The sequence below is a fragment of the Hordeum vulgare genome, chromosome 1H (assembly GCF_904849725.1).
Source record: "Hordeum vulgare subsp. vulgare chromosome 1H, MorexV3_pseudomolecules_assembly, whole genome shotgun sequence".
NCBI classification, from domain to species: Eukaryota; Viridiplantae; Streptophyta; class Magnoliopsida; order Poales; family Poaceae; genus Hordeum; species Hordeum vulgare.
In genome coordinates, this window is record NC_058518.1 from 472,874,973 (window position 1) to 472,897,386 (window position 22,414).

The window sequence follows — 22,414 nt, forward strand, 5'->3', positions numbered from 1 at the left end:
ACCAGAACAAGCAAAGTGTGAGCAGGTCTTTACTAATCCCCAAAACAGAAACTTGGAGTATTATGTAAACTTGATCTTTTATTATTTCTTTCAGCAGTGATGCACAAATATGTGGCATCACTGGTTATTGCAAGAATTTTACACATTACAAGCAAAACAAATTTGTGTAGGCAAACATCACAATTTCTAGCTTCTTAACAACCACTTAGCCGGTGAAGAATTCCTGAACTTCTTCCTATACAAGAAAAAACCTAGGGTGCCGAGCAAGGGCCAAGATGTCACCACGGCAATGTAAGCAAGCCACCAGACTGACCTCCCCTGGGATTTAATGAGCTGGTTAATGGATTTCTTAACGGGAGCAATGACATCTCGGATTTTATCTGCAGAGAGCTCTTCTCGCTGCTCTTGCGACTCTGCAGGGCCTTCGGCAGGCGCTACATTATCCTCTGAGCTGACTGTATTCATCTCTGCACTTTGACTCTCATCATGTAACCCTCTTGTGATCCCAGTCTGCTGTACATCAACCTTGCCATCACTGCCTCCCGTTTCACGGGCAATCTGCTTATCCAAGGAGTCCTGAATGTTGGTATCCTCGTTTGTGACGGCAGCTACCATTCCATCTTCCATGAGATTGACATATGGGCCTTTATCGATGGATGATTCCAACGGTGATTGTAACCCATGCTCTTGAGTCTGCATTCAAATGTTATTGAGTTATATCATGTTACCGAAGATGATTTGTGATCTAATAATAATCACCACCTTCCGTCGATGCATGCAAGGACTATCATGTAGAGCAGAGAGAAACTCAGAAACAGGTTCCACCCACCTATAAAACACACACACAAACAGACAGATCTTATCAGATACCACCACATATAGAATCTCAAAAGTCGCGTCAAAATTTTAAAAAGAGAGTGTGAAAGGAAAGCAAATTGAAGAGTGGCAGTTGAAACGATGCAACTTCTTCCCTCACCCTGCCCAATGCGTTTATCATACAGAATGCAATTAGGACATGTGTGCATTATAATACAATTTTGTGGAGTTTACGTATGCATTGCCTGTTAATTTTGGTAACTTAAATGCAATACATTTTAAACTTCAACAAACACACATCATCCCTCATTTCCTTGTCGAGGGCACTGCACCTGCCAAATCTCTAAACATTATTTCTTAGGTAAAGGAAGAAACGATGAGGTGCAAAAAAGCAGAAATGGAGGAGGGCTATGCTGAGCTATTTTTAAAAAGAAAAGGAAGTGTTAAAATCCTAAAAAATTCTGATAAATTATACACGATGTCTAATATGTACAGTTTTTCATCAATATATCTTGCCAGCTGTGGTGTTCACAAAAAGGAGAAATATGTGGATCAAAATTAGAGCAACTTTTTCTTTTAAAGCCAATATTGTTTTTTGGGTGTAGCCTACAAAGTACAAACTAACATATTTTTAAGTAAGACTTTACAAGTATGTAGAACACATCCATATGTATCCACTGTTTTTTTCTTTTGGAATTTTTCCAAACTTCTAAATGTTTTTTTTTTCACTATCCAAAATACTGGGTTCCATGAACCATGGAGCCCAGGAGGTTGTGAAATGAACTTACCATAATCTTCCAGCAGTTAAGCCTTGAAAAAACCCAAGATGACCGCCATTAGGTGTAGTTGCCAAAACAATATTCTTATTTGCCCTTAATCATAAAATGCAGACTTCATCAATACACAGAACTAGAAATGTTCAAGATAGTGAGCTTTTGTAAGAATAATTACTTGCCTGCATTCATCCCAGGGAATGGCCTCCTTTGTGCAAAGGGGATCATCTAAAGCACTGATACAAAGCAAGGGAACGGACACATTACCAATATAGTTCGCACTGCTGCATTTTCGATAGAATGTATCCACTGTCTGCAAAAATAATTAGTCCGAGGAGGGACAAATAAGTTGGTTTCAAAAGATTCACATGATTATTCTAGACTTGCATCAATAAGTTGGTTGGCCCAAGCATTTTATCCATACAAACTCACCTATTTGGTTCATGTTTAAATCAATTTTGAATCTAGATTGTAAATAAGCTACAGTACACATTGAGTAAGGTTGGACTGTCTGATATTCCCATGTTTAAATCAATGTTGAATCTAGATTGTAAATAAGCTACAGTATATATTGAGTAAGGTTGGACTGTCTGATATTCCTAATAATGACCGTCACATCTCCATTATTGTGCTGCCTTGCAATAACTGCCACATCCATATTATCCATTTTATCCTTCTTTCCCAATTAAAAAACTGCAAAATCCAAGGGTCCAACCCTTGCATCTCATGGCAATCATCTGAAGTGCGGAACCTGGACCGCAACTATTACTACAACTATCAGCAGCATGCATTTCAAACTCTGGTCCATCTTCCATCAAGCGGGTGAAACAAAATGCAGATTCAGTCCATGCTAGTGGTGACTGGTGAGGCCACAATTTTCATAAGCAATCTCATAAACTCAATAGAGTCACAGTCTGCCGTGAATGTGATCAAGAAAGAGTCTCAACTGCTCAACGTGGGAGAACCTGATAAACACCATTTTATGCCTCCTGTATTTTGCCATTTGATTGCTCACTATAACTAACTGATGGTTTGCTATTTAAATAAGTTACAAAGTAGGAGTTCCCTGGGTCAATCCCTGTTGATCCGTGATTATGTATTGTGATATTACTGCCACTTCAGATTTATTCTAATATTTAAAATTTCCATGGTTATATTTGATAAGTTCAATGTAAACAGTAGGTACTTGATGGAAAAGGTCGGGATTCTAGCGTGGTTTTTGTGGAACAGTGCAAGATAATTAGAAAATCATGTCTGGTGCAAATTAGGTACTTCCATACTAGTTAATGACTACCAAACTTCTTTTTGCAAATATCTGATTACTTATTTTTAGAAGAATGATATAAAGCACTAGTTTGTGACAAATAATGTTTCAGGTTTACATCTCCTCCTAATTTAAATTTGAAGGAAAGGGTTCACAATTTGCTTTCTGCTTGAACCAAAAAAGTGTGATTTTGCATCGTTCAACTCTGACCCTCATTATATAGAAAACAGTCATAAACGTATTTCATCAAGTAGTAATGAGAGGAGCGATGTTTAATGCAAGTTATAATTTTAGACGAAGTAATATCATTGCTAGCATTAGAAATAATACCTCATACTTTGCAACAACACAAGTGGCATGATGGTCAAATTCCCGGGTAGAGCGTGACTGATAAGAAGGGAAAAGAAAAGGATAATCATGGCCCTTTTCTGATAACTACTAATGCCCATGTAATTATGGGAAAGGTAGATCAGCAGGTTAGCACACCACATACCGAGGTAATAGCTTCCCAGTTTGCAAGTCGTGCCAAGACTGGTTGATGTCTGCAGAAAAAAAAAAGGCCAAAAGATGTTCATAACAGTCTGGATTTTTAGATCTGTGCAGGGGTTAGGAGATCCCATGGCTGTTTTCATGATAATGTCCCCAATGATTTGCAAAGAAAAAAAAACATCACAAAACCTGTGTAACTGATAAAAGCCTATATCTTGGACTGTTTGCTGCTAGGATTATGGTTATCCATCACTATTAATGTCTGTTGGCTCATAACTCAAACAAAGGACACACTGGTTGTCCCATTTCAAAGTTAAAATTGTTTCAGGAACAATCTTATTGAGCTGTTGCAAAGAACGATCTCCTGAATAGTAGAAATCCATATAATCAAATCATCATGGAAACATATTTAAAATATGAAATGATTTCTTCGTCAATCAGTAATCTCAATTAGCACCAAAATATGGGGATGTTTAAATGTCTCAAGAGGAAATACATACAGTTTTGCATATCCTTTGAGACCAATTGCAAGAGCTTTATCGTAGCAGCGCTGCACTAGCTTGCGAGAAATAAATCTGCTAGTCACCTGTAGAATTGATGTGGTACACCAAATTATTGACAAAAGGCAAACTGAAGTGTAAGTGTAGTATTAGTAGCCCAAGCACTAGGTGAGTATCATTTGGTTGTTTAGTGTGCAAACAAAAAGAAATAGAAGACACAGAGAGCTGGTGTTTTTTAACACCGTGCAGTATGGCAGAGATTCAGATAAAAGTGTTCCTGCATAAAAAAGTCCACAAATGTGTAAAATATCTGGACAATCGGTTAACTTTGGCTCACTAACCAGCAGATCCCAGGGTGAACAAATAGATGCAGCTCCAGCTACAGGAGTATTTTCACCCTCTTCTCCCAGATACTTGACCTGAACGTGCAATTTAAACAAGTATAGAATTAAAATAGGTTTTAGAATACTAAGGCCCTGTTTGGTTTCAATAAGTCAGGTGACTTAAAATCAGTGACTTATAAGTCACGCATGTTTGGTTGTCATCTGACTTATAAGTCACCTTTCCATGCAAAAGTGGGTGACTTATAAGTTTTAAGTTGGGGTGGAGCAACTTATGACTTATAAGTTGGGGTGACTTATAAGTTGAGTCTGTTTGGCAAAATAAGTCACTTTTTGCACTTTTCAACTTATAAGTTGGTGACTTATTTGGAACCAAACAGGGCCTAAGTGATGTAAAAGAATATATATATAACAAGATTTACCAGAATATTGGCACCTAAGCTTGTCCCGACAGTGAATAGTGGAGCCTGTGGGTACTTTTGATGAAGGTAATTAACAACTTCACGAATATCTTCTGTCCATCCACCATTGTAAAAGCAATCGGACTGCCAGAGAAAAATACCAAGAGTTATGTACAAATTGCAAGTTGAACATATCCAGTTTCTGAGGTTAATGAAGTTCTTTGGGATGCCAGATGGTATATTCAAGGTGTAACAAGTACATAATTTTGATTTATCATAAGAATCGTTGCATGAGAGAACGTACTGTTATGGAGATGCCACCCAGGCCCCTGTGATTGCCTACAACAACATTCCATCCATTGCTCGCCATAGAAAAGACCAAGTGTTTCACATACTGGACATCAAACCATCTTGTTAAAATTAACTAATAAAGGTAGCCCAACACCAAGTGCAGGTTTGGGTCATAATATCAACTTCCAGTTCTTGTTTAAACCAATCCTTTTGGTAAAGCAACTGCAGAACTTACAGCGGCAGTAGAATCACTAGTTAATCCAGGCACCACAACAACAATGGGTGTTGAATCATCACTAGAGATAGTTCCATCACAAGAAGTAACAACTGCAGCTGCAACATAGGACAAACGGTCAGGCACCCCCTTGCTTGCCAAGCAATCTTGAACTATCTAAAACCGTCAGAACCTTCACAGTCAGAGGCTAGTAACCAATCCAAAGCAATGGTTCCACCGTCACGAACTGTGTACAGCTGCCTGCAATACAACGAGTTTAATCAATGTATTAACTAGAAATTGCTCAAACTGAAAAAAGTTTAAGCCTAAACAATACAACAGGTTCTTAATTAATTATGATTTCTTCTCTTTTTTTTCTGAAAAATGCAGGGAGCAGTAATATAAACAGCATTATTGCATAACCAAACTTCTACTCCCTCCGTCCACTATTATAAGATGTTTTGGATACTCAATATTTACTACATAGAGACAGAAATGAGCGAAGAAACGCAACAAACGCACTAAAATGCATCTATAAACATCCAAATCAGAAAAAAGTTAGAACATCTTATAACAGTGAACAGACGGAGTACAACATAAACATTTAAATCAAAATCTACCACCCGGTGTACAATCGCAATGTACAAACTAAAATGGGGAGGGACACAGTGAAGAAGCAGAGCAATCAAATGCGGCATACTACACAAGAGGGATTTACTTAGCCCACCTTCTATACGTGACCGAAGGCGGTCTTCCCCAGATGCCCAGGAACAGCGTCTGCAGATGAGGGCTGGCCAGCCACGGCGTCGCCAGGTACCTACGCGGGCGGACGAATTTCGCAACATTCGGCGGGACTAAGTTAATCGCAATCAAAAATATCTTGGAGCAGAGACGAACTGATCCACGCAGGCCGGAAGACCCTCGTCCCACCTGCCGTGTAGGGAGCGGCACCCGGAGGCGACGCGGTGGTAGACCTGGGAGTCCGGGTGGAAGGCGAGGGCGACGCGGCCGCCGCGGAGGCCGCGGAGCAGGTCGCCGAGGACGTGGAGCTCGAGGAAGCGGTAGAGGAAGGCGGAGGCGAGGACGAGGGCGGCGAGCGCGTACCGCTCGAGCGGCACCAGCGCCGCCGCGCGGAGGAGCAGCTCGGCGGGCGACTCGGGCTCGCCGGCGGCGGCCGCGGTTGCCATCGGCCCCGGGATTCTGCTCCCGCGTGCTCGATGTCGATGGGAGACGTGAGTTGGGCTCTTTTTTTCCTCCCTTCTGGTCTGTTCTTTTACGGGCGATGGCGACGAGCGGTGCGCGGGATGCGACGGGCGTCGGCGTCACACGTCGTCAGGAGGGGTGGGGGAGGGAATGTCACGCGGAGGCGGAGTTCAGACTCGTGCTTTCCTCGCGAGTTCAGACTCGATGATGGATGGATACTGGCCGTCGACGGGATTCTATTTCTCTTTTCACGTAGACGGGATTCTGTCTCCGATGCTAACGTCTGGTTTTTATTAGGCATTACGAATCTACTAATATTTTTCATCGTAATTTATACTGATTCGGTTACGACAAATTTAGTTTGCAAACATGCCAATTTTCTGGTTAAAAAAAAAAGAATTGACACGGATTTGCCTTGACCAACTAAACTTTCATTCTCGCCAAACATAATTTGTGAAATAAAAATGTTTGATTTAGGACCCTCTTATCACATTCGTCAGAAAGGATGGCATTTGCGAATGTTGTAGGTAACATTTTTAGTTGTGAGGGGATCGAGTGACATGACAGTTTCTTTAGAAAGAGTAATTTTCATTTTAGAACCGTCATCGTTTGATCTTTTCTCGCAATTAAAACAGTCATCGAATGGCGTTCGCCTGCTGACCTTCGTTGGGTAACATTGCCGTTGATTTATCATGCCTTAAAAAATCTAACTTCGTTGAATATTCGGGTCATTTTGTTTTGAAACGGACGGGGATTCTATGTTTGATCGTATGTGTACGATTTGTGTCTCCTACTGTGTGACCTCAAGGTTGGGTCCGTCGAGGAGGGGGAAGCAGACCTCTATGGAAATTTCTCTCCTCGTCCTAGACTTTGTTCGTTGTTGTTGTTGTCCGTGTTATTGACTGCCTCTGCGAGTGAAGTTTTGTCAACGTCATGGCTCAAATACCGGAGATTATGCCTGAGCTACAGGGGCTATGTGGGGAGCCTACTTCGCCCGAGTTTATTGTATCGGTGTTACGTGTGGCTGATGATGTAGAGGCCCAGTCAGCCGATCGCCTTTGTGGACCGTGAAGGTTTCGACATTGTGATCACCAACTCGCCCGTGGCCGTAAGGCAGGTGGTATTTGTGCGTGACAAGGCCGGTGAATTTTTTTTCCAGAGCTTCAAAGCCTGCTCGCGCGTTTGGAGAAGGTGAGCCCTGGATCTGACAAGAGGATTGTGCAAGAGGCTCTCGGGAGCAAAACAAAGGATAATGGTACCATAAGAAATGTTGCAACTGCTTGATGACTCCGCGAATTCTGACGGTGCCTGTGATTTTCAGCGAGTTTCTCTCGTTGGGCTTCTTTGCGACGTAGCATTGTGGGGGCTTGGGGTCATTGCGTGTTGCATTCGTTAGTCGGGTTGATCGTACGCTTGACGAGTTGTGTTTCTTCCGGTTTTCCATTAATTAATTAGATAATTTTCTTATGTTTAATAAAAAATGCTGAATTAATCGAATATGTGTCTCCGTTTAGTAAAAAAAAAAAGACACGCTGAAGTGAGAGGCTGGCCGATTTCTTGAATTATGCATTAATGTGCAAGTAAAACTTTGGTGGCTATTGGTAAATCGTAGCAGTGATGCGTTTTCTCTCTTCCCGGGCTAGCAAAATCAGCCTATTATCTCCCCTCTCAGGCCGATTTGATATGAAAAATACAGGATTGTAAATATCAAGTTGAACCATACGTGCTTCAAGTTACAAATACCCTGGTTTTGGTCCTTGGATCATCAAACTGCCAAACCATGCTTCGATCAGTCCAAGTTTCAGCAGGGATACATCGATTTTGCAGTTTCTATTAGATCCAGCTTTTCAAACAAGACCAAGCTCAACATACACAGAAATTCATATAAACAGCTCATACACGCGCAATCCCAACAAGATTAGACAAGCACATCAGTTCGCCACAATATTAGTTCAAACTTGTATGCATTAGTTCGTTTACATTTACACACTTCAGGAACCGGGTCCTGTCGAAGTAAGCTGAGGGTGCATCCTTTATTCTTACATTACAGCCATGAGATGCGTCGTCCATCTGATCATCATTCCCATACCATAAGGCTTTCACATAAGGCCCATGGTGCGCGTTGTGCTGGCATGTCCACCCTCCTGTCCATGGAGCTGGAGAGTCTGGCTCGGCACAACCTGAAGGACACCTGGTTGCTCTGCAAACCAAGAACACACAGAAAAGTATGTTTAGAACAGCCCACAAACAGAAGCGAAAAGATGAACATGTACAAAACAATGCTTATCTAACATGCGACTTAGCATATCCAGTACATAAATCTTATCAGTTCAGTGCTGCTGAATATGAGGGTACAACTAAAATTCACTAGTCTCGAGAACTGATAACCGTATGCCAGTAAAATGCATTAGCATTTCATCATATCATGTTAGCAGAACTGAAGTAAAGCCACCATAACCATGAGAAATGAAGATTCTCACATGTATTCCAACAAAAGAACAACATAAATCGTACGTATTTCACAAGGATAATCTTGTGAAGAATGGAAGATCTCACCAAGAGTATCCACCCAGTCTCTTCACACAGGGGTTGATCATGTAAACAGATGTCCTAAGCAGATTTTTCGAAGGACTTGCTGCAGTGCGTTGCTTTCAAGTTTTTGGCCGGTGACATGCATATTGCAGTGAAATGCCTACCCTGAGATGAATGCATGGTTGCTCCCACATTTCTTAACTGCTTATAGGTGAAGAACTGAGCGCTGGTTTGGTGGCTAGAGCTCACTATGGTGAACTCTCCCACCCATGCTCGAATTGTGGGGCACTATCGGCATGAAAAAAATTGCGGAGAGGTCTCATCTTCTACCTAAACAATGTACAGTCAAGGCAGGGATCCCTCCCCCTATATATAGCCAACGTTTTTTTCTTACAGGTCTATGACTTACTCAGGTCAAAGAGGGTTGCAATCCCCATCTTATAACGTAACCCAAGAGCAACACTGAAACAATTTATTTACTGGTTGGAGTCGATTTCACACTACAAAGTCGATGAAATGATTCGGCAACTACCTTCCATTCCGCAATTGTGTAAGAACGCATGTTTTGGTTTCAGTGGGAACTGTGTGCCTGTGATGGGGCGTCCAGTGACTCAATGCAACTGAAATTCCGCATTATGCAGGTGCAACTAAATTCCACATTAAGAATTCAGTACGGCGGAGGCAAGCATAACTGGAACTCCACAAAGTGGAAGGAAGGGGGGCACTCACTCTTGAGGTCCTCGACCTGCTCGGCGGTGAGCTTCGCAGAGAAGCCGCTGGCGGCGTGCTTGTAGTGGTAGAGCACCGCCTCCCTGGCCTTCTCCTCGCTGCCAAAATTCACCCCCCCAGATCAGCAAACTGTACAACCGGAAAAAGCCCCCAAAGGCCTAGATGCTACGGGGCAGGCGCAGGCAGGCCCGGGCCAATCGGCGGTGGATCCGGCTGGATTCGGACGGCGCGGTACCTGCCGAGGACGGGGGAGAGGGTGCGGATGTGGAACTCCTCGGGGTCGGCGTCCTCGGGGCGGTCGACGTAGACGATGTGCACGGCCGCCTCCTGCGCCGCGGCCGCCTGCTCCGGCTCGGCCGCCATGGCGATCTGGGCTGCTGCTGCTGCGAGGAAGAGGAGGGCGAGCAGAGGGTTACGGAGGTGATGGCGCGGGGTTTGGGTGCTCTTCATCGCCGTGGATCTGGAGGCGGCCTTCGCCTTTAATAACCGTGCGTGTCGGTCTCTCCGCGTGTTCTTGGCTTCTCCGCGAAGTATTCTTCGGTCCAGCTCGCAAATCCTGAAGTTTTCTTCGGAGAAGGTTCGTTGGTTATTTGAGGGTTTTTTCGTTTTTTGAATTGTTTGGATGTTTTTGACTGGCTGGCGTAGAAAACAAGGGGCGCTTTGACTAGTGGTAGTACGTGGGTTTTTCGACTAGTCAGAACGTTTACGAGCCTGACACTATTATATAATTATATATCATAAATTGATGAATATTTCAGACGACCGATAATAATCAAATCAATTACTCCTTCCGTGATTTTATATTTCTTTACAGGAAAAGTAAGGTCATTTTTAACCGATCTTCTATAATTCATTAGTGGAGCAAATTTTGTTTTTACTCCACTCACCGGCACCTGCCAACCCCAAACCATCGTAAGGGAGCATTTACGCCGGACCCAAACTTCTACTCCCTTCGTGGCATAGTTAAATTTACGTGTGTTTTCATAATAAACAAGATTTAAGACGCGTGACATTTATTCCTAACTAATTAATACTAGTGCCCCTAGTTGGATGCATAGTGTAGAAAACAAGGGGCTCTTTGACTAGCAGTACGTGTTTTTTTCGACTAGTCAGAACGTTCGTTACGAGCCTGACACCATTATATAATTATTATAAATTGATGAAGATTTCAGACGACCATAATAATCAAACCAACTACTCCCTTTGTGGCACAGCTAAATTTACGAGTGTTTTTATAAAAGATGAGATTTAAGACACATGACATTACTCCTCATTGGCAAAAGGAAACTAAGCCAATTGCAAATCACATTGGTCCCAACAATTTTGAATGTATGTCTTCTAAACTGTGACAGAGGGAGCATTTATATTTACTCCATCACTCGGCGTAGAGTAAAAAACGCGCCTCCCTTCCATTGCCCCCCTTGCACTCGCGCGTCACATTTGCACCGGCGCCACCCCTTCCACCCCCGACGACACTCGCCCGCCAGCGCGGACGCTCTGTAGGCTTCGCCGACACTTGGATTTGTGCCTTCCTGACCCGTCGCCGGTGCAAAACCGATGGATCTGCGACTGGAACCACCACCGCCAGATTTGGAGCTTCCAAGCGCCGGTGACTGCGCCTTGCAATGGATTGGCCGGGAACCAGACCGCATGGTCCCGACAATGCCTCCGTGCTGCATGCAGGTATTGGTTCCTCTTCTAGCCACTCGAATCTCTTCCGTCGAAGGTTCACCAGCAAAGACCAGCTCGGCCGTCGCATCGGGCTCGACGCTGGCCCAGTGGCTCGTCGACTCACTATTGCTAGTCGATCATAAAGTGTGACCACTGCCCGTTGCAAGTGGTGCGCCAAGTTTCGACTACACGGGAACATCCCGGATGGGTGTTCTTCAAGTACAAAAAAGACCGGCTATGTGCTTGTTTTGATTTGGTTGTTCACCAGATTTGATGCAATTTGGGTAGCTCATTGTTTGTTTTAATTTGTGTAGGAAGGATGCAAGTTTTGGTATTGGAAAACTGAATACATTAATTTATTGATAACAAGAAATTTGATAGTTGTTCGTGCACCTGTTGCTATAATTGAAGCTAGAGATGAGACTAAAGATGAAACTGAAGGAGAAGTAACATCTACTTCTTTAAAATTAAAGAAGAAAGAAGTGTGCACACTCAAGAATCCGCAGATCAATAATGAAGACATATAGAAGATATTAATCCAACTAGTAGGAGCAGTTATGAAAGCTGAATATTTTTTTAAATGTCTAATTATGTTTCTTGTTTTCTTTGGTCTTGCTCGAAGAATTGGTGAAGATCTCCAGCAGCACGACGGCGTGGTGTCGATGGAGAGACGAGGTCTTCCGGCAGGGCTTCGCCAAGCATCGTGGGAGAGGAGGAAGAGGGGGGCAGGGCTACGCCGAGGGAGATGGAAAACTGTGTGCAAAACAGCCCCAAAACCCCCACTATATATAGGAGGAGGGGAAGGGGGTGCCACCCCTAGGGTTCCCACCCTAGGTGGTGCGGCAGCCCCCCCAGATGGGAGGTGCGGCGGCCAGGGCAGGGGGAGGGGGTGGCGCACCCCTAGGTGGGCCTTAGGCCCACCATCGCCTAGGGCTTCCCCCCCCCCCTCTTCACCTCCTGCGCCTTGGGCCTCTTTGTGGGAGGCGCACCAGCCCACTTTGGGCTGGTTGCCCTCCCTCTTTTGGCCCATGCTATCTCTTGGGGCTGGTGGCCCCTCCCGATGGACCCCCGGGACCATTTCCGGTGGTCCCGGTGGTCCCGGTACATTACCGGTGACGCCCGAAACATTTTCGGTGTCCAAAACCATCCATCCTATATATCAATCTTTACCTCCGGACCATTCCGGATCTCCTCGTGATGTTCGGGATCTCATCCGGGACTCCGAACAACTTTTGGTAACCTCGTATATCAATTCCCTATAACCATAGCGTCATCGAACCTTAAGTGTGTAGACCCTACGGGTTCGGGAGACAGGCAGACATGACCGAGACACCTCTCCGGCCAATAACCATCAGCGGGGTCTGGATACCCATGGTGGCTCCCACTTGCTCCATGATGAACTCATCGGATGAACCACGATGTCAAGGATTCAATCAATCCCGTATACAATTCCCTTTGTCTGTCGGTATAGAACTTGCCCGAGATTCGATCATCGGTATACCTATACCTTGTTCAATCTCGTTACCGGTAAGTCTCTTTACTCGTTCTGTAGCACGTCATCGTGTGACTAACTCCTTAGTCACATTGAGCTCATGATGATGTTCTACCGAGTGGGCCTAGAGATACCTCTCTGTCACGCGGAGTGACAAATCCCGATCTCGATTCGTACCAACCCAACGGACACTTTCGGAGTTATCCGTAGTGCACCTTTATAGTCACCCAGTTACGTTGTGACGTTTGATACACCCAAAACACTCCTAAGGTATCTGGGAGTTGCACAATCTCACGGTCGAAGGAAAAGACATTTGGCATTAGAAAAGCTTTAGCATACGAACAATACGATCTAGTGCTATGCTTAGGATTGGGTCTTGTCCATCACATCATTCTCCCAATGATGTGATCCCGTTATCAATGACATCTAATGCCCATGATCAGGAAACCATGATCATCTATTGGTCAATGAGCTAGCCAACTAGAGGCTTGCTAGGGACACATTGTGATCTATTTATTCACACATGTATTACTGTTTCCTATTAATATAATTATAGCATGAATAATAGACGATTATCATGAACAAGTAAATATGATAATAACCATTTTATTATTGCCTCTAGGGCATATTTCCAACAGCCCCTCCCGGTGGACCCCCGGAACCCTTCCAGTGGTCCCGGTACGTTACCGGTGACGCCCGAAACATTTCCGTTGTCCAAAACCCCTCATCCTATATATCAATCTTTACCTCCGGACCATTCCGAAGCTCCTCGTGACATCCAGGATCTCATCCAGGACTCCAAAGAACCTTCGGGAACCACATATACTATTTCCCTATAACCCTAACGTCATCGAACCATAAGTGTGTAGACCCTACGGGTTCGGGAGACGTGTAGACATGACCGAGACATCTCTCCGACCAATAACCAACAACGGGGTCTGAATATCCATGTTGGTTCCCACATGTTACATGATGATCTCATCGGATGAACCACGATGTCAAGGATTCAATCAATCCCGTATGCAATTCCCTTTGTCTATCGGTATGATACTTGCCCGAGATTCGATCGTCGGTATCCCTATACCTTGTTCAATCTCGTTACCGACAAGTCTCTTTACTCGTTCTGTAACACATCATCCCGTGGCTAACCCCTTAGTCACACTGAGCTCAATATTTTGATGGAATACTGAGTGGGCCCAGAGATACCTCTCCGTCACACGGAGCGACAAATCCCAGTCTCGGTTCGTACAACTCAACATACACTTTCGGAGATACCCGTAGTGCACCTTTATAATCACCAGTTACGTTGTGACGTTTGGTACACCCAAAGCACTCCTACGGTATCCGGGAGTTGCACAATCTCATAGTCTAAGGAAATGATACTTGACATTAGAAAAGCTTTAGCCCACGAACAACACGATCTAGTGCTATGCTTAGGATTGGGTCTTGTCCATCACATCATTCCCCAATAATGTGATCCCGTTATCAATGACATCCAATGTCCATGATCAAGAAACCATGATCATTTATTGATCAACGAGCTAGCCAACTAGAGGCTTACTAGGGACACATTGTGATCTATATATTCACACATGTATTATGGTTTCTGGTTAATACAATTATAGCATGAATAATAGACAATTATCATAAACTAGGAAATATAATAATAACCATTTTATTATTGTCTCTAGAAAATATTTCCAACACTATAGGGGCTATGCGGGGAGCCTACTTCACCTAAGTTAATTGTATCGGAGGTACCTGTGGCTGATGATGTAGAGGTGGTCAGTATGTTTGCATCTGATCCTTCAACTCCCCGCCAACCGATCGCCTTTGTGAGCCGTGAAGGTTTCAACGTTGTGGTCACCAACTCATCCGTGGTCGTGGGGCAGGTTGTGTTTGTGCGTGATAAGGCCGGTGATATTTTCTTCTAGAGCTTCAAAGCTTGCTCGCGCGTTTGAAGAAGGCGAGCCCTCGATCTGGCAAGAGGATTGTGAAGGAGGCTCTCAGTACCAAAACAAAGAATAGTGATATCACAAGAAATGTGCCCGCAACTGCTTGATGACTCCGTGAATGAATTCTGACGGTGCCCGTGATTTTCAGAGAGGTTCTCTCATTCAAGGCCCGGGCCAAGCGGCGGTGGATCCGGTTGGATTTGGACGGCGCGGTACCTGCTGAGGACGGGGGAGAGGGTGCGGATGTTGAACTCCTCGGGTCGGCGTCCTCGGGGCGGTCGACGTAGACGATGTGCACGGCCGCCTCCTGCGCCGCGGCCGCCTGCTCCGGCTCGGCCGCCATGGCGATCTGGGCTGCTCCTGCTGCTGCTGCGAGGAAGAGGAGGGCGAGTAGAGGGTTACGGAGGTGATGGCGCGGGGTTTGGGTGCTCTTCATCGCCGTGGATCTGGAGGCGGCCTTCGCCTTTAATAACCGTGCGTGTCGCTCTCTCCGCGTGTTCTTGGCTTCTCCACGAAGTATTCTTCGGTCCAGCTCGCAAATCCTGAAGTTTTCTTCGGACAAGGTTCGTTGCTTATTTGAGGGTTTTTTCGTTTTTTTGAATTGTTTGGATGTTTTTGGCTGGTTGGCGTAGAAAACAAGGGGCTCTTTGACTAGTAGTACGTGAGTTTTTCGACTAGTCAGAACGTTCGTTACGAGCCTGACACTATTATATGATTTATATATTGTTATAAATTGATGAAGATTTGAGACGACCGATAATAATCAAACCAACTACTCCCTTCGTGGCACAATTAAATTTATGAGTGTTTTTATAATAGATAAGATTTAAAACACGTGATATTTACTCCTCATCGGTAAAAGGAAACTGGGCCAATTGCAAATCACATTGGTCCCAACAATTTTGAATGTATGCCTTCTAAACTATGACGGAGGGAGCATTTATATTTACTCCATCACCCGACGTAGAGTAAAAACGCGCCCCTCTTCCATTGCCCCCACTGCACTCGCGCGTCACATTTGCACCAACGCCACCCCTCGCAGACGCTCTGTAGGCTTCGCCGGCACTTGGATTTGTGCCTTCCTGACCCGTCGCCGGTGCAAAACCGATGGATCTGCGACTGCAACCACCATCGCCAGATTTGGAGGTTCCAGGCGCCGGTGGCTGCGCCTTGCGATGGATTGGCCGGGAACCGGACCGCACGGTCCCGACAATGCCTCCGTGCCGCATGCAGGTATTGGTTTCTCCTCTAGCCACTCGAATATCTTCCGTAGGAGATTCACCGGCAAAGACCAGCTCGGCCGTCGCATCGGGCTCGACGCTGGCCCAGTGGCCCGTCGACTCACTATTTCTAGTCGATCATAAAGTGTGACCACTGCCCGTTGCAGCTGGTGCGCCAAGTTTCGACTACAGGGAACATCCCGGATGGGTGTTCTTCAAGTACAAAAAAACGGGCTATGTGCTTGTTTTGATTTGATTGTTCACCAGATTCGGCGCAATTTCGGTAGTTCATTGTTTGTTTTAATTTGTGTAGGAAGGATGCAAGTTTTGGTATTGGAAAAATGAATACATGAATTTATTGATAACAAGAAATTTGATAGATGTTCGTGCATTTGTTGCTAGAATTGAAGCTAGAGATGAGACTAGAGATGAAACTGAAGGAGAAGCAACATCCACTTCTTTAAAATTGAAGAAGAAAGAAGTGTGCACACTCAAGAATCCGCAGATCAACAATGAAGACATATAGAAGATACTAATCCAACTAGTAAGAGCAGTTATGAAAGCTGGATATTTTTTAAAATGTCTAATTATGTTTCTTGTTTTCTTTGGTCTTGCTCTTGTAGCGAAGAATTAGTGAATTAAGTACTCCAATGTACCAAAATGTTGTTGAATAAATAAAGTAGAAAAAAAAGTGTTTCATTGAAATTTGTGGCCCATACACGGCTATTGTTGGGTTACTTGTGTCGTGTTAGCCCAGAGATAGAAGTAGGCTTGGTTCTGTTATTTCTCAAGAACGTGACAGCTTAGTTAGCATCACAGATTGTTTTTCTTTCACACAAGATTAGAGGCCGAGTCATGCTGCGTTCACGGCGGGCCAGCAACAGCTCGTTCATGGTCATGATCCGCTCGATGTGGGATGGCGCGTCGAGGGCGGGCGTGGCGCATGAAGCGGGCGAGTCTGTTGCAGAAGCAATAAGAAGAAGAGAAAGCAAAAAAGCCGTCAGTCAGTTAGGCCTATCTTCTCCCTCGTGTGTTGTAGCTGACGACGTTGAGCGTTCGATCGTGAGCAAGAGAGAGTTGCCCAATGACAACGACAGCTATCCACGTTGAATGCTTCCAGACACTTTCTTCGTTTTTATTTACTTCACATATTAAGTTAGTTTACAGTTAAACCTTATATACTTTTAATAAGTTTGTAGAAAAATACATCAGTATATACATCATCAAATTAATATCATTGAATTCATCATTGTATATATTTTCACATCATGTAAATTTCTTATAGTACATGTTTATGTTGTTTTCTATAAACTTGATTAAATTTTATAAAGTTTGACTTCAGTCAAAGCTAATACGCGGAGTAAATAAAAATGGTGGGAGTAGATAGCATACCCAATAGGTTCAGTTCCTTCCTCCTGCTTGAATAATACAATTGTTTCCCTTGCAAAAAGGAAAGAAAGATAGATAGCATACCCAATAGGCTCAGTTTCTTTCCAACACTGTCCACGGGAGGCCAACATGGTGGCGCACAATCTTGCAAGACATGATTTTGATTCGAACAATACAAGTAGCTTGGGAGGGTAATCCCCGGTCTTTTATCTTACCGATGTAATAAACGATGAAACTCTATTGAAGTTCAAATAAAGTGCACCGTATGGTATTCCCCACAAAAATAAGTTTGATGCACATGGAAAAACCTCTTTTACCAGCAAAAATAACACATACTAAACGGATCGGTTGTCAAAAAAGGAAGTAAAAAAACATGAAACGGATTCCCTGTGCAAAACATTCTCCTTCAGAATGAATATTACACTACACACTACATTACGTTACAGGAAAGCCCAAACAAATCACCTCTGCAACAGAAAATCATACTACATCCTAACAAAACCAAACAACCAAATGTCCAATTATCTACATCCTCCCAGTCCCACATCACAAGCAGCGGTCAGATGCGCAAGGAGCTCATATCCAGCTCCCCGCTCTCGAGAACCTCCCTAACCTTCTTGTCACACTCATCTTCTTCGTCAATCTGCTCTGGTACGCTGACCCTCGCTCGGTTTTCCTCCTCATCCGATAACTCGTCGGCGTAGTCATAACCTGATGTGAGTGATCTTGGCATCTTCTTTGCGTCTTGCACAATCGCCATGATTTCCTGGGTTGTTTGCTTCGAGAAAGAAGGCACGCTGCTGCTCCTCGTGTAGTAGGCAGACTGCGCTTCATCCGTGAGCTCCCGCGGCAAGTTCTTCAAGAACCATGGGTGGCTCTTTATTTCTTTCATGGTGATTCTCTATGGAACATAAAAAGATGTCACATCAATGCGGATTCACTTATGGACACGTTGATCTTGTGATCCCCGAAAGTCGAGACCATTACCTTCGTTGGATTGCTCACAAAGATGAGCGAAATGAGCTGTCGGCATTCAGCAGATATAAGAATATTGTCTGGGATCTTATAGTCGACTGCTGCTATTCGCTGCAAACAAAGATAAGCGACCCGCGTCATGGTTGACAGAATCAGATGGGGGGCAAAAGGTAAAATATAAGTGCTTGGGGGGGGGGGGGCAAAAGCTAAAGAAAGTTCTCATCTAAGCCCTCACAATATTTTTTTTTCACAAGTTGCTTCAATTTTGGGCGGGCCACAGCCCCCCTCTACATAGCTCCGCCGTTGGTTGTAAATTTCAGGTGGCAAAGAACTTCTGTAGCGAGGCCTCTAAAGTACATTGATGAGATTATGTAGGACTAGACTATCACCTGAATGGTCTTCTTAATATTCTTGGGGTCATCCGGGTCTTCAAAAGGGTAGGCTCCCACAAGCATGACATACAGAGTCACCCCACAGGACCATACATCTGCAAGCTGCACTACCAAAATACACTTGTCAGTATTCAATTACATGATGTACACTTCCCTTTTATTATTCTATAAATTCGTTTTTGCTATGAACCAAGAGACCATTAAACAGTTCATCAGATTAATATGGCAATAGCCTCTTTCTCAATTCATAATGTTAAAGCAAAGCAATTTAAAAAGTCAACAATGAACCGACTTTGGTCAACAAAGGTCGTATTTACAGAACAAATAAATAAGTATGAACTCCAGCCTATCCGATTCACATCTTAAGCCTCTTTTGTGTACGAAAATCAGGTCATTGCACTACCAATGGAGGACATTGGATAAAAATTCAAAACAGGAAAGCCACACCGCTACTTATCCTCTGTTCACTATTACTACTTATTCAACGATCCATTAAATTATCCAGAATTTACAAATAGACAATTCCTTGCTTCTCTTGATACAATATTTAGTACGAAATAAACCTTCAACCAAAAAAATGTGTTTACATGGAACATATAATTACGATTACTCTGCAGTAGCTACTAAGAGGGTGTTCAATCAAATAACTACTACTCCGTATATGTGAAACTATGTTCATCAATGGAATCAATAATGTTGAAGAAGACACATGTTCTTTGCAAAGGGAATACCAATTGACCAAACTACTTTCTGCTCTCAAACAGGGTGACAATGTCTGAATGAAGGTGGCAAAACAAGCGACAGTGGCGACTAGTTGCCAATTTTGCTATTCCCAAAACAGCCATCGTCCATGATCCAAGCCCCTTCCTCACATTGATATTAATGTTGAATCGAATTCAACATCCATAATCAAGACACAAAACTGTGGGCTGTCAGATTCAACTTCCTACAAAAAATCAAAACCGTAAACTAAAGCACATCCTTTGCCATATCCTATCCTATCGCAGTCTTGTATCATTTTTTATGTAGAACTTCAGTCATCATGACCTAAAGAGTTTGGTACAACTTCTACTGCTAAATATGGTGCTCAACCAAACAACACTTTCAGGTTTTCTTTGCGTGGCAACTCATTCTTTTAAGTAATGCAGAATGTCTGCATCATGTATTTTTGTGCATGTCATGGTGGAAGGAAGATAAGTAAATCTATCCATACACAATGCCAAGACGAAGAACATAAGGGGTGTGCTCTTAGAAGATGTGCTTACAAAGTTCAGAAACATAAAAACGCACATCATATATAAAGAAGGGTTTCTTTTAGGTCACCTTCCCATCATATTCCCGGCGACAAAGAACGTCCGGTGCAATGTATGCTGGTGTACCCACTGCAGACTTGGGCCTTGAATGTAGTACCGACGACTGTCACAAAATGGCAAAGGGTACAATGTTTAGCAGTAAACAGCAAACAGTTATTCTTATGCAGACTTGCAGAAACATGACAGGATTTACAGCGCGTGTACCACGACTCCTATGAGATTTGTTGTTAACAAAGATTGTTCAGAAAAAAGAAACTATAATGAGATTCGACAACCAACCTTGGAGTACCCAAAATCGCATATCTTGAGCCGCGGAGCTGGGCTGCCATCCAGGAGAACATTCTCCAGCTTCAAATCCCTATGGCATATTTGCTGGCAAGCAGTAAAGTGATTGCAACATTTAGCATATTTTCAGGTCCCACTCACATTCATTTGAAAAATCAGCGCTGGCACTTTCTTTCTACTCAAAGAAAGATGTGAGAACTGTAACTTGCTTGATGTCCAGCTAATACGAGAGTAATTTATTGCTTCTCCATACCATGTGATGGCAGTAGCTTACACCGCAGATCAGCTGCTGGAAGAAATATCTGGCCTGCAGCAAGCAGAGGGGGGAAAACGCTCAACAGTAAATTTCACTCTGGATTTCGAACTTGTGCTGGGGAAAGAAGATAAAAACGAGGGCTGTAAATCGTGTGACCTCGTCCTCGCTGAACCGCCCACGATCAACGATTCGATCAAAGAGCTCGCCACCGGCCGCGTACTCCATCACAATTGCAAGATGCGTGGGTGTGAGGATCACCTGTCGAAATTTCCAAGCACTCGCGATTGTCAGTTTGAGATAGGAAAGGAAACACCTTGGTGCCGAAGTAGTGCAGAAGAATCGAAATTTTTGGCCGGCAGCTATCCACGCCACCGTCTCCAAACTCTAACGAACGGTATGGAAACACAAGACAAGACCAGACGTCACCGGAGGAAAAAATAGTTTCCGTCCAGTAGCAGTGCAGCTAGCAGATTAAACACAAAGGGACAAGGCAGATAGAGCAGTAAACAATTTACAGCTCGCTGCTCCCTGTCTAGAAGGGACAGTCGGAAGAGAAGGGAAGACGCGCACCTCTATGAACTGGATGATGTTGGGGTGCCGAAGGGAGCGGTGGTTGACGATCTCCCGGTACACATTCTCGTCAATCTGCGCCCCCGAAAATGAGGAGGAGAAATGATAAATAATAATCACAAGGGATTGGAACGCGAGCCCGAGACGAACCCCGGCCGGACCGGAGCAACACGAAACGAATCGATTAATTGTTGAGGAGCGGGAGGAGGCCGACCCGGTGGCCGCGCTCGATGAGCTTGACGGCGACGAGCCCGTCGTTGTCGCGGTTGCGCATCAGCCGGGCCACCCCGAAGTTTCCCGAGCCGATGTCCCGCACCTCCTCGTACTTGTCCATCCCGGCGCGGGCGGTCTCATTCAGGGCCGCGGCCGTCCCCGTCTCCGTCGCCGTGGCAGTCGTCATCGCCGGTCGCCGCCGCGCCGGGTAGGGGAGGGGAGGGGGGCAGCTCGACGAATCGATGGACGGGCAGGTACAGGTGGCGGTGTGGCCTGTGGGTGGCGGGCGCGTCGCTTTCCTACCTGGCGCCCTGTGCGTCGCGTGCGCGTGCGCTCGCCGGGTATATATAGACGGACGCGTCGTGTGCGCGTCCGGCTGCACCCAAGATTCCGCTCCGAGCCTGCCTGTGACTGTACTGTATCCCTACCGTACCCGTATTCCTTCCAATACTTTTTATTACTACTCGTATTATTTATATTTATATATGCTCTCCTCCCACTTTAAACAATCATTTTCCTACTCCAGTTCCACACAGAAGTTTGATAAACAATATATATAGACTGGAGATGCTTCTAGGACATATATGATCTGAAGTTATCCTGGTTTAGTCTTTCTTTTTTGCGCACTTGCTAACATGACGGAGCTACGAGCGGCGACGACCTGACCTAGCGGCCGGGTCGGACTAGTTTGGAGTGTGACGGGAAGAAGAAGAAGGTGGGTGGAGACTCGATGTTTGATGGGTGACAATGGACTCGTGCAGAAGGCGACGTTGTCTGGCGTCATGGTGACGTCGATGATAAAGAGGACTGACAAGGTCTATGAGTTAGTATTTGATCTGAGGATGGATCGATGGATGAAATAGATAACGGTCCTCGCAGCATGCGCATATGGTGCCTAATGAAAGTGCATCGAACCGGTGTGCTCACTCCAGGTATCGTGGCTTCGATGAAACATCCGACATTAGATGTTAGGTGTTGATGTGATGTCTATTTGGTATTAGGCTCGGACCGATGTTGTTAAGATGGTAACTTCGAACTTACTGATATATTACCTTGCAAGAACTTTGTGAATAATTAATAAATTGCTACATGCATCGTCCAGATGCAGAGGCCGATGATACATCCTCCTT

The 22,414-nt window shown here is 44.5% G+C and overlaps 3 protein-coding genes across 4 annotated transcripts; all 3 read right to left on the reverse strand.

Annotated features, from left to right (window-relative positions):
• Positions 1 to 60: 60 nt before the first annotated feature.
• Positions 61 to 6,467, reverse strand: LOC123446495 (embryogenesis-associated protein EMB8-like). Of its 2 annotated transcripts, none has more exons than XM_045123083.1 (14): positions 6,020 to 6,467; positions 5,817 to 5,906; positions 5,283 to 5,350; positions 5,111 to 5,202; positions 4,889 to 4,978; positions 4,606 to 4,728; positions 4,184 to 4,261; positions 3,843 to 3,928; positions 3,347 to 3,395; positions 3,184 to 3,240; positions 1,772 to 1,902; positions 1,605 to 1,688; positions 763 to 829; positions 61 to 693 (listed from the first exon to the last, which is right to left on the reverse strand). In XM_045123083.1, exons 1-14 carry the CDS (start codon positions 6,274 to 6,276, stop codon positions 187 to 189), a joined length of 1,779 nt encoding a protein of 592 aa, XP_044979018.1. In that variant the 5' UTR covers positions 6,277 to 6,467; the 3' UTR covers positions 61 to 186. The 2 variants fall into 2 exon arrangements, with proteins under 2 accessions (XP_044979018.1, XP_044979011.1); XM_045123076.1 differs by having other exon boundaries at positions 5,111 to 5,208.
• A 1,721-nt stretch (positions 6,468 to 8,188) lies between these two features.
• On the reverse strand, positions 8,189 to 10,137 carry LOC123446524 (subtilisin-like protease SBT3.17). The gene is made up of 3 exons (XM_045123101.1): positions 9,789 to 10,137; positions 9,554 to 9,651; positions 8,189 to 8,492 (listed from the first exon to the last, which is right to left on the reverse strand). Exons 1-3 carry the CDS (start codon positions 10,001 to 10,003, stop codon positions 8,392 to 8,394), a joined length of 414 nt encoding a protein of 137 aa, XP_044979036.1. The 5' UTR covers positions 10,004 to 10,137; the 3' UTR covers positions 8,189 to 8,391.
• A 7,431-nt stretch (positions 10,138 to 17,568) lies between these two features.
• LOC123446534 (serine/threonine-protein kinase SAPK4-like) lies at positions 17,569 to 21,586 on the reverse strand. Its single transcript, XM_045123111.1, has 9 exons — positions 21,286 to 21,586; positions 21,072 to 21,146; positions 20,658 to 20,759; positions 20,499 to 20,552; positions 20,240 to 20,332; positions 19,971 to 20,063; positions 18,645 to 18,749; positions 18,268 to 18,366; positions 17,569 to 18,181 (listed from the first exon to the last, which is right to left on the reverse strand). Exons 1-9 carry the CDS (start codon positions 21,469 to 21,471, stop codon positions 17,840 to 17,842), a joined length of 1,149 nt encoding a protein of 382 aa, XP_044979046.1. The 5' UTR covers positions 21,472 to 21,586; the 3' UTR covers positions 17,569 to 17,839.
• Between the last annotated feature and the right edge of the window lie 828 nt (positions 21,587 to 22,414).

What these genes read in the sequence shown, in the direction of transcription:
- LOC123446495 (XM_045123076.1), bottom strand. Translation starts at nt 6,276, where the DNA reads ATGGCAACCGCGGCCGCCGCCGGCGAGCCCGAGTCGCCCGCCGAGCTG. An exon ending in ACTAGCCTCTGACTGTGAAG is followed by an intron (nt 5,209 to 5,282) that starts GTTCTGACGGTT and finishes CCTATGTTGCAG; the next exon opens with CTGCAGTTGTTACTTCTTGT. An exon ending in ATTCCCTGGGATGAATGCAG is followed by an intron (nt 1,689 to 1,771) that starts GCAAGTAATTAT and finishes TTTATGATTAAG; the next exon opens with GGCAAATAAGAATATTGTTT.
- LOC123446524 (XM_045123101.1), bottom strand. Translation starts at nt 10,003, where the DNA reads ATGAAGAGCACCCAAACCCCGCGCCATCACCTCCGTAACCCTCTGCTC. An exon ending in CTCTCCCCCGTCCTCGGCAG is followed by an intron (nt 9,652 to 9,788) that starts GTACCGCGCCGT and finishes GAATTTTGGCAG; the next exon opens with CGAGGAGAAGGCCAGGGAGG. An exon ending in GCAGGTCGAGGACCTCAAGA is followed by an intron (nt 8,493 to 9,553) that starts GTGAGTGCCCCC and finishes CTTGGTTTGCAG; the next exon opens with AGCAACCAGGTGTCCTTCAG.
- LOC123446534 (XM_045123111.1), bottom strand. Translation starts at nt 21,471, where the DNA reads ATGACGACTGCCACGGCGACGGAGACGGGGACGGCCGCGGCCCTGAAT. An exon ending in TCATCGAGCGCGGCCACCGG is followed by an intron (nt 21,147 to 21,285) that starts GTCGGCCTCCTC and finishes TCGGGGGCGCAG; the next exon opens with ATTGACGAGAATGTGTACCG. An exon ending in GCCGGGAATATGATGGGAAG is followed by an intron (nt 18,750 to 19,970) that starts GTGACCTAAAAG and finishes TTGGTAGTGCAG; the next exon opens with CTTGCAGATGTATGGTCCTG.